The 17,201-nt window shown below is 34.8% G+C and overlaps 1 protein-coding gene across 13 annotated transcripts in view; it reads right to left on the bottom strand.

The window, feature by feature from the left end:
• Positions 1-17,201, bottom strand: part of ATM (Serine/Threonine-kinase ATM-like protein) — a 73,157-nt gene that overhangs the window by 35,281 nt on the left and 20,675 nt on the right. For 8 of the 13 annotated variants that reach the window (XR_011082961.2, XR_016515743.1, XM_068627644.2 and 5 more), the window contains exons 24-38: positions 16,259-16,381; positions 15,713-15,840; positions 15,332-15,488; positions 15,092-15,138; positions 14,959-15,022; positions 13,449-13,523; positions 9,754-9,873; positions 9,128-9,313; positions 3,650-3,771; positions 3,493-3,562; positions 3,254-3,381; positions 2,977-3,118; positions 2,723-2,860; positions 2,536-2,634; positions 2,393-2,439 (exon numbers count right to left, since the gene is read on the bottom strand). Coding sequence is in view for 10 of the 13 variants with exons in the window: in XM_068627644.2 (XP_068483745.2) it covers positions 2,393-2,439; positions 2,536-2,634; positions 2,723-2,860; positions 2,977-3,118; positions 3,254-3,381; positions 3,493-3,562; positions 3,650-3,771; positions 9,128-9,313; positions 9,754-9,873; positions 13,449-13,523; positions 14,959-15,022; positions 15,092-15,138; positions 15,332-15,488; positions 15,713-15,840; positions 16,259-16,381 (1,646 nt within the window). In the remaining 3 variants the exon portion in view is untranslated. Of the gene's footprint in view, positions 1-499; positions 657-2,392; positions 2,440-2,535; positions 2,635-2,722; positions 2,877-2,976; positions 3,119-3,253; positions 3,382-3,492; positions 3,563-3,649; positions 3,772-9,127; positions 9,314-9,753; positions 9,874-13,448; positions 13,524-14,958; positions 15,023-15,091; positions 15,139-15,331; positions 15,489-15,712; positions 15,841-15,930; positions 16,045-16,258; positions 16,382-17,201 lie in introns of those variants that run through there. The other 5 variants (XR_016515744.1, XM_090295611.1, XM_090295606.1 and 2 more) reach the window with 5 other exon arrangements.

The following is a 17,201-nucleotide window of genomic DNA, read 5'->3' as shown; positions in this document are numbered from 1 at the left end:
ACTCGAGTGATGGTAAAAAACTAAATGATCTTCGTCACGAAAAAACATTTTTGAGATCCAATTGATAAAGAGGTCGTTGTTGAAGGACAACTATGGTTGGGCATAAGCGAACATAGACAATCTTTGCCAATGGAGAATAAGTGTCACCATAGTCCAACTCAATAATTTGTATATAACCTTTAGCCATGAGACGATCAACAGTACTATTAGAACCAACTTTGATAGCAAAAATTCACCTACAAGCAACATGTTTCCCAGAAGGTAAAGGAACAAGCTCTCAAGTTCCACTATTCTATAGAGCAATAATTTCAAAGACTAAGACTAAAATTGTGAACAAAACATGTGGATCCAAAGACTTTAGGAGATAAGGGATGGAGAGCTTCATCAGCAAATGAAATAGAGTGAAGAATTTTCTTATCTAGAACCAAGGATGGCATGCAGTTAATTATATAACACGCACTACAAACAATATCACCCTAAAAACATTGAGGAATCTTACCGTGGATTAAAATTGGGCGAGTTGTTTCAACAAGATGTTTGTTGAGGTATATAACCACATGATGTTTGAGGAAGAATGTCACGCGAAGCCATAAAATTTTGAAACCAATGAGAAAGATACTAACGGGCATTATCACTGCATAAGATTCGAATAGAAACTACAAATTGATTTTTAATTGCGTTGTAAAAGGATTGTAATTTAAAAAACAACTCAAAACGATTTTTAATTAAAAATAACGAAGTACATCTTCAATAATCATCAATAAACATTTCAAAATAATGAAATTCTAAATTGTACTCACAACCAGTGCCAATTATTTGTCCCGGACTCAAGTCTTGTATAGAAAAAAAAAACCTTTGATAAAAGAAATAATACAATCAAGGGAACAGGTGAGACGACTAATGGATAATAAGATAAATATAGACACAAGGACATAACAAACATTATCAATAGAAAAAGAAGAAAGAAGATGAATAGTATCACCACCATGTGATGAGACCCTAGAACCATTGGCCATTATAATGGCAGGTAAATAACCAGAAGTAGACAAAGAAGGAAACAATAGATTTTGTCACCAGTAATGTGATTTGTGGCACTTGAATCATGAACCTATGGGCCAAGAAAATTGTAGTGAGTGAGGCCAGCAAAAGATGTACTTGTGTGTGAAACAAAAGCAGTGGACCTAGAGTTTTGACGATCTTCATACAATTCGAGAAATTTATTGAAAACAAGTTGTCCTGAGGAATCACTTGAAGTAGGGCCTAGAGTAGACAATTGGCAAAAAAATTAGGGCAACGGCAGCTGATCAAGGAGGGCAACCATGTAAGACATAACAACACTCCATTTTGTGGCCTAGCTTGTGATAATGTTCACACTTGTGACACCCTTACATGACTTGCGAGAGCGATTGCGATCATCACGTAAGATACCAAAGTAGAAGAGTCAGTAGCGGAAGCAGGTGTATCAGTGGTTGGCTTACTTGGCTCACGCAAAAGGGTGAAATAAGTGGAAGTAAAATTAGGCCCAACTAGGGATCCGAAAATTTGATCATGGATATGTGAATAACATCAGGAAGCCCACGTAAAGCCAATAACATGAAGAACTTTGACCTTTGTCCGAGTTCTTAAGAAGTAATAGAGACAAAAGGCAATAACTCGTTGAAATTGTGAAGAGCATGAACGTTACCCAGATATTCAGTCATTGTACCATCAAGACAACATTAAGGAGATTTTGACAAACACAATAAAAATGTTGAGTACCAATGGTGTACAATAATTTGGCCTGATCCCAAACTTCTGAACATGACTAATAAGCACGAAATATTTGTTTTAAAGATGAGTGAATAGTAGACATGAGGACAATGCATAATTGAACATCAATTTTCAACCAATGGCAAACTTCATTTTCAACAATAATGATCACACTATGGGTAAGATGATCAAAATAGTCCTAACTCTTAACCCATGGTTTAATTTTAATGCCCAAATATCATAATAAGTTCCATCCAATTTATCAATAGATAGATGAACATTGACATAATTAGTGAAGATGGATGGATTACACAGTGGCAATAGAAAGGCCATACAAAAAGGAAACGAACTTTGATCAGGATGAAAAAGGCATATTCAAAACAAGAACGACAAGGTGATCCCCACATTGGTAATCCCCGTCAAAAAAGGACTCAGACGCACCGTTATAAAGAACAAATAGAGTTATGTATTTATAGATAAGAAACATATAAAGGGTTCAACCCGTTATATCTGAAATAAGAATACTCCTTTGCAACCAATACTTTTTTTAATTATATTTAAAAGAAAGAAGATATCTAAGGCCATAATCATTGAAAACTAGGAAGATAATAGCATAGGAATGTATGTTGGAAAAGGAAGCAACCTTGATAAAAGCAACCTTGGTGGAAGGTAGCAAGACTTCTTCACAAACTGAAAATAACAAAGTACCAGATAACAAGAAAAAATTAGCTTTAAACTTCATGTCGTACTGCCATAAAAATGCAATGGAAAATGATATTTATTTACCTTCATTAAGTGGTCACGTATAGAATAAGTGTGGCATAATTCTTTGTGGAACTTCCTTATCTCATCCAATATTTTTAGTTCAGGGAATGGCTCCAATTCCTATAAGAAATTATTTTCATATATCTCCAAAGTTGTAATAGACCATATCCTTAATACCACAGATACCAGTTGAATTTCAGATACTCACTTTAACATAATCATACATAGATGAATCAGAGTCCACGGTTAACATATGGAGCAGAGATAAAGCTTGTGATACAGTGGTATCACACAATACTTTGGTTTTAGAAGGAATGCAGCATGCCACCAACTTCGAAACAAGAAACTGGATAGAACACGTTCTACAGAACATAAGTTTAAATAGGGAAGAAGAATATTTGAAAACAGTGCAAAAATGAAAAACAAGACTGGAAAAACAGTGCAAATTGAAAAAGAGTATACCTGGAGCTGTTCTCCAAGCATAACGGTCACATCTGTAGATATATTCCTTTTAAGATGTAGCAACAATGCACTGAGTATTCGACAACATTGGTCTTGTAAAGGACGACAATCAATCAATGACCCAATCAAGTTGAGAAGGTAACTACATTTACTCAACATGTAAGTAAATGATCAATACCAAGGTCAAATATCAAACCCACCAACACTACAGGTACACTAGATTTTGAGTACAATGTAATTTAAAAGCCATAGATAAATTTCAGGCCATAGAACTTACTTGGAAGTGCTTAAAACAGCAGCTCTCTGACCAAGAGTACTCATAAGCACCTCAATTCCTGCCAACCGGTGGCACTTGTGCCTGTAATGAGCTGCTGCTGCAATTTTATAATGAACTTCTACCAAAAACTTCCAATTCCAAAAGTGTTGAATTTATTAGAAACAATTGGAAAACAAAGAAAATGGTAAGCAGGGAAAAGGATAACAAAATGGTTGTCGAGTTTTATGTCAAAAAATTACCATGAAAACCCTATCTGGGCGAAAAATGTTGATCTTGTCAACAACAGAAGCACTTGCATGATTATCATCCCTACATCTCAACAATTATATATTTCATTTTAAGAACAAACTCAAATTGGAACAGAAGATAAACACCAAGGAATAAAAGAAAACTCACGAGTCCAAAAATCCATCAACAATTGTTTGAATTTCAAGAGACACTATATCCCTTGAAAAATAAGGGGCTATGGCGTTCGATGAACAAGAGCACAAAGATAAAATACAGCTGACAATAGAGACCTAGACAGACAAAGTTCAAGAATATAATATTAAATAGCGAAGAAATGTATCCTTAAACAACTTCAGTTAAAAATGATTTAGAAAAAAATTACTACTGCACATGTCAACAGCTGGTATCTTAATTGCAACACTGCACATATATGATGGCAAAGTGCATGTGATTGAACTGAAGGTAAGAACAAAATTAAGGGCCTAAAAGTTTTCAAGGAAAATAGCAGAAAAAAAAAACATGTTAGTAGAAACTATTCCTGAAAAATTTTGATGTATGGAAATTTTCATGGAAAAGATATTTTAATCTGAATATTAAAAACCTACACTTTTTATAAAAAAATCTATAGGTAGATTTGTAAAGAAGTCACTTTTCTATCATTTGATGACTTGTAATAAATAATAAAGAAAATAGTTTCCTCTAAATACTATACCAAAGGTAGGACAATGTTTTCCATGGTTTATTTGGGACACCACATACCAGTTTTCATGTCAAAATTCAGTAAAATAAAAAAGCTACTGAGAGGAACTTCAAAATGGACGAAGATTGATTTGTAGTTATTAAAGGAAAAGAAAGAATAGGGTAAATCCCTTGTGTATATTGAACACATAGGGTTATGTTTATATAGGAAAAAGAAACATATGGGCTAAGCCCATTACATAAATATGAGATATCTAACAATATCTATAATATCTCATAATATCAAATAATATCTAATTATATCTAATAATATCTAACACTCCCCCTCAAGTTGGTGCATATAGATCATATGTACCCAGCTTGTTACAAATGTAATCAATCCTAGGTCCTCGTAAGGGTTTAGTAAAAATATCTGCTAATTGATTATTTGAATTAACAAACTCAGTCTTGATATCTCCTGATATAATCTTTTCTCGAATGAAATGACAATCAATCTCAATATGTTTTGTCCTTTCATGAAAAACTGGATTTGAGCTAATATGAAGAGCAGCCTGATTATCACATATCAGTGTCATTTGAGTAACCTCTCCAAATTGCAATTCTTTAAGTAACTGTTTAAGCCAAATAAGCTCACAAGTAGCCGAGGCCATAGCTCTATATTCTGCTTCTGCACTAGATCTTGCCACAACACTTTGTTTCTTGCTCTTCCAAGAGATCAAGTTATCACCAATGGAGACACAATAACCAGAAGTTGACCTTCTATCAGATGGAGATCCTGCCCAATCAGCATCTGAATAACAAACGACTTTAGTATGGTTATTATGACCATATAACAAACCTTTTCCAGGAGAGCCTTTAATGTACTTCACTATACGAATGACTGCATTCCAATGATCTTCACATGGAGAATTAAGAAATTGACTCACCACACTGACTGCAAAGGAAATATCAGGACGAGTAACAGTGAGATAGTTCAATCTTCCAACTAATCTCCTGTACTTCTCAGGATCTGAAAGAGGCTCCCCCTGATTGGGTAGAAGCTTGACGTTGGGATCCATGGGAGTATCAACAGATTTCGAATTCATCAACCCAATTTCCTCCAAAATATCTAATGCGTATTTTCTTTGAGAGATAACAATACCAGTATTGGATTGTGCTACCTCAATCCCCAAGAAATATCTGAGTTTGCCAAGATCTTTGGTTTGAAAGTGTTGACAAAGGTGTTGTTTTACTTGTGAGATGCCATGGTGATCACTGCCGGTAAGAACAATGTCATCAACATATACTACAAGATAGATACACCCAGCACTCGAGTGACGATAAAAAACTGAATGATCGCCTTCACTGCGAGTCATACCAAATTGTTGAACAACATTGCTAAATTTTCCAAACCAAGCCCTAGGAGACTGCTTGAGGCCATATAAGGATTTGCGAAGACGACATACCAATCCAGAAGACTCCCCCTGAGCAACAAAACCGGGAGGTTGCTCCATATAAATTTCTTCCTGCAAATCCCCATTAAGAAAAGCATTTTTAACATCCAGTTGATAAAGAGGCCATTGTTGAAGAGCAGCCATAGCTATGAATAAGCGAACAGAGGCCATCTTTGCTACTGGAGAAAAAGTATCACCATAGTCTAAACCAAAAATTTGGGTATAACCCTTAGCCACAAGACGAGCTTTGAGACGATCAATAGTACCATCAGGACCAACTTTGATAGCAAAAATCCACCTGCAACCAACAACAGATTTCCTAGATGGTAAAGGAACAAGTTCCCAAGTTCCATTATTCTGAAGCGCATTCATTTCATCAAGCATGGCCTGACGCCAACCAGGATGGGCTAAGGCATCACCTACAGATTTTGGAATGGATACAGAAGAAATAGACGAAAGGCAGGTATAAAAGGGTTGAGATAGTCTATGGTAACTCAAAGCAGTATAATGTGGAGAGGGATTACGAGTAGAACGTATACCTTTACGAATAGCAATAGGAAGATCAGGTTCAACAGTCGGAGGTTCAACTATAGGAGCCGGAGGGGGATGAGGTGTTGGCACCAGAATAGAGTCTGCTGATGGACGATGAGACGGTTGACGACGACTATACACCTGAAGAGTTGGCGGCGGTGGTGAATTGTTAGGTGCACTAGGCACAACAAGAGGAATATTAACTTGATTAGATGAAGAAATTGAAGGAGAAGGACAAGACTTAAAGTAAAGGGAAGATTCACTGAAGGTGACATCTGCTGAAATAAAATAACGGTTTAAAGACGGTGAGAAACATTTATATCCTTTTTGTGATCTAGTGAACCCTAAAAAGACACATTTGTGTGACTTAGGAGATAATTTATCAAGACCAGGACTAAAATTATGAACAAAACATGTGGACCCAAAAACTTTGGGAGGTAAAGAGTGGAGAGGGTCATGTGGAAATAAAATAGAATGAGGAATTTTGTTATCTAAAACTGAAGATGGCATGCGATTAATGAGATAACATGCACTAAGAACGGCATCACCCCAAAAACGCTGAGGAACATCACCATGGATTAAAATAGTACGAGTTGTTTCAACAAGATGTCTATTCTTGCGCTCAGCTACCCCATTTTGTTGAGGTGTATAAGCACATGAAGTTTGATGAAGAATACCATGAGAAGCCATAAAATTTTTAAAAGAATGAGAAAGATACTCACGTCCATTATCACTGCGCAAAATTCGGATGGAAATTCCAAATTGATTTTTAATTTCATTGTAAAATATTTGAAATATAGAAAACAACTCAGAACGGTTTTTCATTAAAAATACCCAAGTACATCTTGAATAATCATCAATAAAAGTAACAAAATACTGAAATCCTAAATTAGACTTAATACGACTTGGTCCCCAAATGTCAGAGTGAACTAAGGCAAAAGGAGATGAAGCACGTTGTGAGACACTACGAGGAAAAGAACTACGAATGTGTTTCCCTAACTGACACGACTCACACGATAAAGTAGACACATTAGACAAACATGGAACAAGCTGTTGCATCTTGGCAAGACTAGGATGACCCAACCGAGCATGAATGAGAGATGGAGAATCCATAATTGCGCCAACATGTGCAGAGATCTGTAGTTGATAAAGTCCATGAGACTCACATCCGGTGCCAATCATCCGTCCCGAACTCCGGTCCTGTAAAGTAACAGAATCTTTGGTAAAAGAAATAACACAGTCAAGGGAACGAGTGAGACGACTAATGGATAATAAGTTAAATGGAGACCCAGGGACATAAAGAACATTATCAATAGATAAAGATGAAAAAAGATTAATAGTACCAACACCATGTGATGGTACCTTATATCCATTGGCCATGGTAACTGAAGGTAAATAACCCGTAGTAGATAGGGAAGAGAAAAAAGATTTATTACCAGTAATGTGATCAGTGGCACCTGAATCTAGAACCCAAGGGCCATGGGAAGTGGAGTGAGTGAGGCCAACAAAAGATGTACCTGAATGTGCAACAGAAGCCGTGGAACTAGGGTTCTGACGATCCTCATACCATTTAAGAAATTCATTGAAAATAGCAGTCTGGCTTGGGGTATCAATTGAAGTATGGTCCATGGTAGAAGGTTGCACAGGGGTAATTTGAGCAACCGCAACAGATCTAGGAGGACGACCATGTAAGGCATAACATCTGTCAATTTTGTGGCCAAGTTTGCCACAATGGTCACACTTGTGACGCCCTTTGCCCGGCTTGTGAGCGCGAGTACGATCATTATGCTGAGATACTAAAGCAGAAGAGTCATCAACATGAGACGTTATATCAGCGGTGTGTTTACATGGCACGCGCAAAAGGGTAGAACAAGTGGAAGTAAAATTGGGCACAATAGGAGATCCCAAAATTTGATCACGAACGTGAGAATAATCATCAGGAAGACCATGTAAACCCAATAACATGAAGAACTTGGATCTTTGTTCTAGTTCTTGAGAAGGAGTAGAGGCAGGAGGTAATAACTCATTAAAATCATGAAGAAGAGCATGAAGTTTACCTAGATATTCTGCCATTGTACCATCAAGACGTTTGGGAGCAATAATTGTGAGAAGATTTTGACACACACCATAAAGACGTTGAGTATCATTGGTGTATAATAATTTTGCTTGTTCCCAAACTTCTGAACATGTTTCATAGGTACGAAAAATTTGTTTTAAAGATGAGTGAATGGTCGATTTGATAACAATGCATAATTGAGCATCAATTTTCGACCAACGAACAACCTCATTTTCAGCAAGAGTAGGATGAGTAAGATGATCAACATAACCTTGACTCTTAAGCCATAATTTAATATCTGATGCCCAAGTGTCATAATTGGTTCCATCCAATTTGTCAATGGAAAGATGAACATTGACGTAATTAGTATAAATAGATGAATCCGGCATAATGACGGAAGAAGAAGCCATAGTGGCAGCGGAAGCGGAAGAAGCCATAAAAGATAAGGACAAATCCAGTCACCAGTTAATTGGCGGGAGCAACAAAGATGAAGGCTCCGACAGCGATTCCGGCGGTGTCTCCGGCGAAGGTCCGGCGAAGTTCCGGTGAAGGTCCGGCGAAGGTCCGGCGAAGGTCCGGCGAAGGTAGGGGTGGTGGCTGGAAAAATTCCAGTGAATAGTGGATTCACCAATAAAAATTGAACCCTAAACTCTAACCTTATGCTCTAGATACCATATTAAAGGAAAAGAAAGAATAGGGTAAATCCCTTGTGTATATTGAACACATAGGGTTATGTTTATATAGGAAAAAGAAACATATGGGCTAAGCCCATTACATAAATATGAGATATCTAACAATATCTATAATATCTCATAATATCAAATAATATCTAATTATATCTAATAATATCTAACAGTAGTCAACACATAATCAAACGCAAAGAATATTTTCTTTAAAACAAAAGCCCTACAGTGCAGTCAAGCATACCATGTGTCTCTTTATGAGCTTGTCCCGTTCTTTCTCAGTTATCTGAGCAAAATGCAAAATGGAACTCTGAAGCACTACTGTTCCCTTCTCTGATCCTGGTTTCTTACTGCAGTGCAAAGCCATGGAAATTGAAAATATGGAAGTGAAGTGGTTTTTTATAAGAACTGTCAAAGGTTGACAAGTGACCTGCATAAAAGAATTCTGTCAGATCCAGAATAAACAAGAATAGTGGCAGTTTCGAGAAATTTCTTCATTTGTACTACTAGGAGAAAAAATGAAATTAGCTTCTCCATAAGCTAAAATTAACCCATGGATAAGCTAATTTGTAGTTAATGATGTTGATTATCTTCAGCAAAACCTGATTTTAACTCATGCATAAGTTAATTATAGTTAATGATGCTAATTTCACTTTTCCTTATTTTTTTCTATTAGAAGAAATTGCGAAGAAATTTCCTCCAAACAAACCTATAAACAATTACTAGAATGTCAGTATCCTGACATACAATAAATGAGGCAGCACAACTACTAAATCATATTCCATGGCAATAGCATCTTAATATTTTTTAAACGATAGAAGCTTCACTAATAGTATCAAAGATATCATCCCTAAGAGAAACTGCTCATACCTTGGAAACCCAATTGAGATCAGAACTGTTTTCATTGATAAGAAGAGCAGGAAGTAGCCATGGGCAACAATATTGGAGGAAATAACCAGGATCTACATCAGGTAAGAAAAGGTGCCTTGTCTGCAAAGCAAACTTTTTTTATTTATGCCAAAGAAATTTTTAACAGAGTACAGCAAAAGAATACCATTATCACAATAAAAACATAGAAATCGAATTTTAGATTTGCAGAGTTTATCTACAAGAAACTTATCTCAATTCAGGGAACAAATAAGGAGGGTGGAAAAAACTATGCTTGGCAAGAAATAAATCAGAACATGACACAGCACAAGAAGAACAAGCGCAACACATATTCAAGTAGCATTCCTGTTCAGGCTGTGTTTGATTGTTATGATACAATTAGAGAGGAGGATCAAAATCATAAATGATATGATCATACTTGTCACGTAAGCTCTTATTCTATCCAGCATTTGCCTCGTACCCAATAGTCTAATGAATAGTATTATAAACCATAAATAAATAAATAAACAACAAAATTACCCTATGAAGGAAGGTGGTGGATGGGGGGGCTGGTGCTGTTGGTGGGTTTACAACAGTGACTAGTAGAGGTGGTTGTGGCTTTGGTGAGTAGTAAGGCAAGTGGGGAAAATCAAGTGAATAGTTGTGCAGTGTGTCTGCTCCAAGCAGTGTTGTATTAGGGTATTTGGAGGAGAACAAAGTTGTAAAGCCCCCACCACGTTCACAAGATGGTAAAACCCTAAATATTCCAATACACCCTTCTCCCCTCGGCGAACACAATCACACTGAGAAACACATCCATCCTTCTTTTCATGGTGCGACCTCCACCATCTCCAACAGCAAATTCCAGCAATACTTGGTACAAAACCACCAGCCAGTGCATCACTATTATTTAATATTTATTATATTCAAAAATTTGAACTTTTAGATGACATTCAATATTTTTATCACTAACTATTACCATAGTTTATACTCTTGATACATTTTGTAATGTAAATAAGTTTAGCTGTTACATAACTTTTAGTTAGACTCAAATAGTTACTCAGTTAGTTAGAGTTAGTTGACTTAGTTAGCATTCTTAGTCAGATATAAACTGCTAAATACTCTTCATTTATAGTTAGTTTTCCTGAGATACAATTTACCTTTTCATCTCTTAAGGCTTTTGTCTCTATTAGAAAATACACTTAAGCCTAACTCAACCTTACATAAATCGGCTTATAAGGTGAGGTTTGCACCAAATCATCATACTATAATTTGTTCATTTTTCTAGTTGATGTGGGATCTCCAGTACACAACATAAATCATGAATACCACCCACCAATGACATTATCAGATACTGAATTTGACTATTTGTTTACTTCAATAACAAGGATGGCAACCATAAAACTCATGACCATTGAATCATAGAGACTCTAATATTATTTCAACAACCAACTTGCCTAAAAGCTAAAAAAAATTTGGTGATGGGTAGGTAAGGCTTATGTAAGTGTTATATTGATAACATAAAGCCAATCAATATCCTTTTATTTTTTATAATAAAATCGAATTTAAAATATAACACTAAGCTTGTTCATGTTCTTATGTAGGTAGCACAAACTTCCTTTTCAATTGACAGGCTACGCGACATAATACATAAAGCAAAAACAAGGTATAATCTAGCGTTGTCAATAGAAGATCATTAGGATAAAAAATGTTTTCAATATCTTCATAACAATTAGGAAAAAATATCTTCATGTGGAAAGTATGATGTATATTTTCTGATTTCGGAAAAATATAAAAGAGGTATAAATAGAATACTGGGGAATAAACAAGTTTACTAATCTATCCCTGAAAATCAGGGAAACAATTGTCCATATAAATGTTGTACCTAAATAAGGAAATAAAACTGATCTTATTAACATTAAATCCTATTATAGGTTATACAAATCAGAATTGGATGATTCTGATTATTATGTACTGATCTCCAACAGATTTCAATTAATATGTTCTGATCTTTAAAACTATCCCTCAATTTGGGTGGTAGATGTCTATACCATATTGGATCTAGTTTTTTCATATATGTTCCTTGGAAAAGCCTTTGTCAGGAAGATTAATGTTTGTCTGCATGGTGGAACATGGTCAACACTTATAATACCATGGACAATTTTTTCTTTAATGAAGTGTTGATCAATCTCCATATGTTTTGTCCTATCATGGTGGACTGGATTCTTTGCAATGATTATAGCAACTTTATTGTGACATAAAATCATCCTAGTGCAATTGATAGGGATTTTGATTTCATCCAGCATCCTCTTAAGTCTGATTTCTTCACAGATACCTTGAGCCATAACTCTAAATTCAGCTTCTTCACTACTCCTTTTCACCAGAGCTTGCTTCCTGCTTCTCCAATCACAAAGTTTCCCCACACAAAGGAGCAGTAGCATGTAGTTCATTTCTTATCAGAGCGGCATCCTACCCAAATCGAGACAGTATAGACTTCAATGCATGTCTCGACCTAATTTACCTTTCAGGTATTGCAAAATTTTGCTCATTGTTTTCACGTGGGCCTCAGTTGGATTAGATGTATAACGACTAGCCAAACTCAAAGCAAACCCACTGTTGGGCCTAGTGAGTTAGGTAGATTAGCTTCCCAACTAGGCTTGATATCTATTTTTATGAGCTGGTGGAATTTCTTCTTCACCTCTCCTTTCCAATTCTATGGGAGTATTACCTGCTTCCCACACAAGTATGTCGGTTTCTTAAAGTCCTTTCTGATAGATAAATACCATTCTTTGTCCGAGCAACTTCCATCCTTAGAAATTATTGGTGCCAACCCAAGTCCTTGACTTTGAATTCTTTGGTCAAAAGTCCCTCGAGATGCTAGATTCGATCATAATAATTACTTGAGATAATGATATCAGCAACATAAACAATGTACAAGGTTCCCTTCCACGAAGTGTGTGACAAAAATAGTGTGATTTGATTGACATTAGTTGAACCTGTCATCCATGACAACTCGAGTCAATCTATGAAACCACGTTGTCAAAGATTGGTTATGGCCAATGGGAGATTTTTGGAGCCTACAAACCATCTTCAGGTTCTGGATGGTTCAAGTCACGAGGTAATTTTCATATGCGCTTCTTCTAGTTCACCACTTAGGAAGGCATTCTTGATTTCTAGTTGATAGAGTGGCCAATTAGGATAAAAAATATTCTCAAAACCTCCATAATAATGAAGAAAAAATATCTTCAAAATCTTCCTATTTATTTCAACATATTTTTATTTCCTTTTTTAAAGGTTTTGATTATTACATTAAGGATGATGAGAATGTAATTGATGTGATTCTTATCAATAAAATAATTACTTATTTTCTTCCAGAGTTCAAGTCCTAGTACTTCACCTCTTAGAAAATGTACTTTAAACCCAACTCAACCTTACAAAATGAATTGTAAGATGAGGTTTGCACCCACTTATATACTATAATTTAGTCATATTTCTGGTCAATATGGGATCTCCAACAAACTCATTCAAGATTTAGTAAAAAATTTATGGACTAGACCTAAGAAGAATATATTACCTTGTTGATGTTATATACCTATATATATAGGTGACACATTCGGCCTTTTCCACTAACAGCCTTTGTGACATTGTACATAAATAAAAAAAACAAGGTATACCTTGCACATCACCTCATATATTACCTCAACAAGTGCAGCTAAGCTTACGCCGCATGCTACCCAACAAAAGAGAATTGATCCCAAAAGCTCTTCTATGTACTGCATAAAAGAAATTTGAATTCAAAGAAAACAATTCATAAGGTTTTTAATCTTTGAAAGCATAACATAATAGTTTCTTGAAAAACCAGTATCAAAACTAGAATGTGGTATCCCATCTATATAACAAGGCTTTCGCATACCCAGCTTTAAGAGAAAACAGAAGCTAGAATGTAGCTATAATGCAAGTCAACTAAGGTTATATTACACTGATAGAAACTGAATCAGATTATAGCACCATTTGGCAAGTAGGATATGATAGGATAACCATTAGTTGTTTGTTGCACCAACATGATATGATAGCACCATCTAATCACTTATATTATCCGGTCACTTTGATGTATATCTAATCCTAAAGGAGGATATGGATTAAGTTCAACATGATAGGATAAAATTTCTTACTCTCATTATATATATAACACTGACACCTAAATTTAAATTATAATGGTAAATAAATTATTAAAAAAAATTATTCAAATACTTTTCAAGAAAAGTATATGAATCATATTTAAGAAAACATATAATTTGTTCATAATTTTAAGAAAAAGCAACTGTATAAATAAAATATAATTTTCCTAATACTAATATTTAATAGATATATATATATATATATGAGAATGTAATGTATATAATAATACATACAATAACTTTTATTTAACATATTATCTTATATCTCATAACAGATATATTAAAATATTAAAATTAAATAACTATTATTAAAATATTAATTAGAATTTTAAAATCTTATATAAAAAAATTATTATATAAAAAAAGCTATATAAATAAATACAATTTTGTATGGTATAGTTAAACTTATGTTTTTTTATAATTTTCATAATTTGTAAAATATAAATTAAAAGTCAACCTTTATAAAAATATATGTAATTGTAAAGAAAATTTATCATTTTAACATAATTTATATCATGGCATATTACTTAGTTTGTTACCTTTTGTGCATCAAGCACTATATACGATAAGATTATAACTTATCCTGCTGTTATCCTATCATGTCATTAGCTTATCATGTTATTCTCTTATCCTATCATATCATGCCAACAAACCAATCATTAAATATTAATTAAAGGAAATCTTTGTTATACTCTAGGAATTCAAGAATGCACATCCACATTATGTTCATTTATGGTTTCTCATTTGTGTTTAGCTCATGACAATGCTTTCATCCTTGATTATTTATTTATACTTCTTTTCTCCTTTACCATTTTAGAGCACATACCTTTTGTCCCCTATATGCTATATTCATCTAAAAAATTTGTTCATGAAAAATACTACAACCTAATTTGTTCGTAACAATAAATTGTCTTTTGTGCAAAAAAGCCTTTGGATCTTAAGCACATTTTAAAAATACCAAGCTGCAGACATAGAGGCAGAGCATAGGTAACTACAATCTCAACAAGAGTCATAGCATAGCCTTAATTACCTTCACTCTAGTCATATACTGAAGCTCTCTAGAAAGGTTGTCGAGCACTGCACTGACTAATTCCCTAAAAGAAACTGCACAACATAAGAAGCTACAGTAAAAGCTTTAAAATGGTAAGTAAAATTATTTTTACCTGTGACAAGGATCAATGGCCGAAACCACACATATCATGAAAACAGCCTGCATAATAGTATCAAGGGTCACCAAATACTCAACGGGCTCTGTATAATCCATATCAATGTATATCCAAATATAGCTATATAAAAGGAAATCCAGAACATTTTGTATCATACATCAGAAAAACATTTCCCAGGCACAGAGGGTACATAACAATAAAAGAAAATAAAAACCAAATCCATAATCAATAGTTTACCTCTAACTCAATTTTCTCACTGTGTAAAGCAAGATGCATCAGAGTAATCACAACAGTTTCCATTATAGGTTGAGGCTGAGGACCAGCAGCTAGCACCTCCTTTGCATGGATGACTTTTCCTTTGGAATAGACAACCATCTGAACACCAAAATTCACACTGCAAGAACCACCAAAAAAATGATACAATGAATCTCCTTAAACCTTGAAGGTTTAATGACTGACTACAACCTATGCTCACATGAAAACACATAGATTTTAACTAATAGAAAAAAACCAATAACCAAAACTTCCCAAAAGCCATTTGCAAAGGAAGACATTTTATTCAAAATGACTGATATCATCGACAGTTAAACTGCTTGGGGCACTTAAAGTGCAACCCACCAAATGTCCTGAAAAAGCTCTTCATGACCATCCCATGTCTGGAAAAGAACGCCAATCCTCCTTGCTAAGAATAATCGAACTCGATAGTCCATATCTTTAAGCATAAAAAGTAATCGTTCTATCATAGTCTGTAAAAACAGAAGTAATGGAATCATTGAAGTCGAAAGAAATAAAGCCAGTTCCAAAAGTTATCAGCAAACTAAATGAGAGATACAGACCTAGAAAGAAACAGCATTTCACAAAAGGTCTCATCCACAAAGTGTTACAAGATTAGGATGGTAAAGGATCTTCCTTAAAGGAAAAAGAAAATCAGAGAGAGAAAATATCATGGAAGCAAAGCTATCCACTCCCTCAACATGGTAAGAGAAATGCCTTTAAAAAATCCATAGGGTAGCATGGCACAGCAAATATTTTCCACTCCACCCTCTGTCCATATCTATTTATTCATTACGTTTATTCTCTCTATCATGCAATTAAGACTATATCGATGTCCAGTAGGCCCAGTAGAACCATGGAAATTCTAGTCAGGAAAAATCTAAAAGTCACCTGACCAATTTGAGGATCGAGTAAAACAAGATTGCAAATGGAATCAATAAGCTTCACCCGTCCAAACCAATCAAGATCAACCTCCGAGAGTTTAAGCACAACATTTCCTAGAGAAAGAAAGCACTGCAAAAACAAATCAATTGCCATGTCAGTTTGCACAAAAAATTTCGAATTTCTTTCATTACTTTTCTAACCAAAAACCCTGTTTATGAAGATATTAAGTCTGGAATGAAAAGAGAAGTAGGCTAGAGTAACAAAAGTATAAGGCTCCATTATCACAATGTAAAGACAATAATGTGGTAATAGAAAAAGCCAGTTACCACATAATAAAGAGATATGTCTGTATTGAAGTCTGAAAATCAAATACATACACATACACACATTAGGCTTTAGACCCTCTTCAGATTTCACAAAAACTCAATTTCCAATTTTCAAAAAGTTCTCCCTATTCTACCTATTTCTCTGTCATACAACACCTTTTAACTGTTCTCTGTTATACTTCACCATTTAATTGTTGTCATACTTCAGCCAGTGTCAACTTGCAGAATTTTTCAGCCAACAATTGAAAAGTCCCAAAAATGGATAAACACATCAAAATTGACGATAACTTCATTTGGGAAAAGTTGTTGTCGAAGGACATCTGTATAGAGTTTGTCGAAATCAATGATCAACTTGAAGATCTGTTTACAAAATCCTTGAGAGCGCCTCAAATTGAAATTATATGTTCCAAGCTCAGTACATACAATTTGTATGATCCAACTAGAGGGGGAGTGTTAGAATAAGTCTTAAATAGGCTTATTGAAAAGTTGTCTTGTGTTGTAGCTGTCTCTTTACCTAGTACTCTAGATATGACTTTTCTTGATTTTTACTCTTCCCTCTCCTAATTGTATCTATGAACTACACTGTTACTACAAGCATGAAAACTTAAGAGAGGGGAATTTAG

The sequence above is a fragment of the Phaseolus vulgaris genome, chromosome 9, assembly GCF_051622355.1.
Source record: "Phaseolus vulgaris cultivar YP4 chromosome 9, ASM5162235v1, whole genome shotgun sequence".
Classification (NCBI taxonomy): domain Eukaryota; kingdom Viridiplantae; phylum Streptophyta; class Magnoliopsida; order Fabales; family Fabaceae; genus Phaseolus; species Phaseolus vulgaris.
The sequence above is the reverse complement of the archived record's forward strand: the minus strand, read 5'-3'. Positions and strand labels throughout refer to the sequence as shown.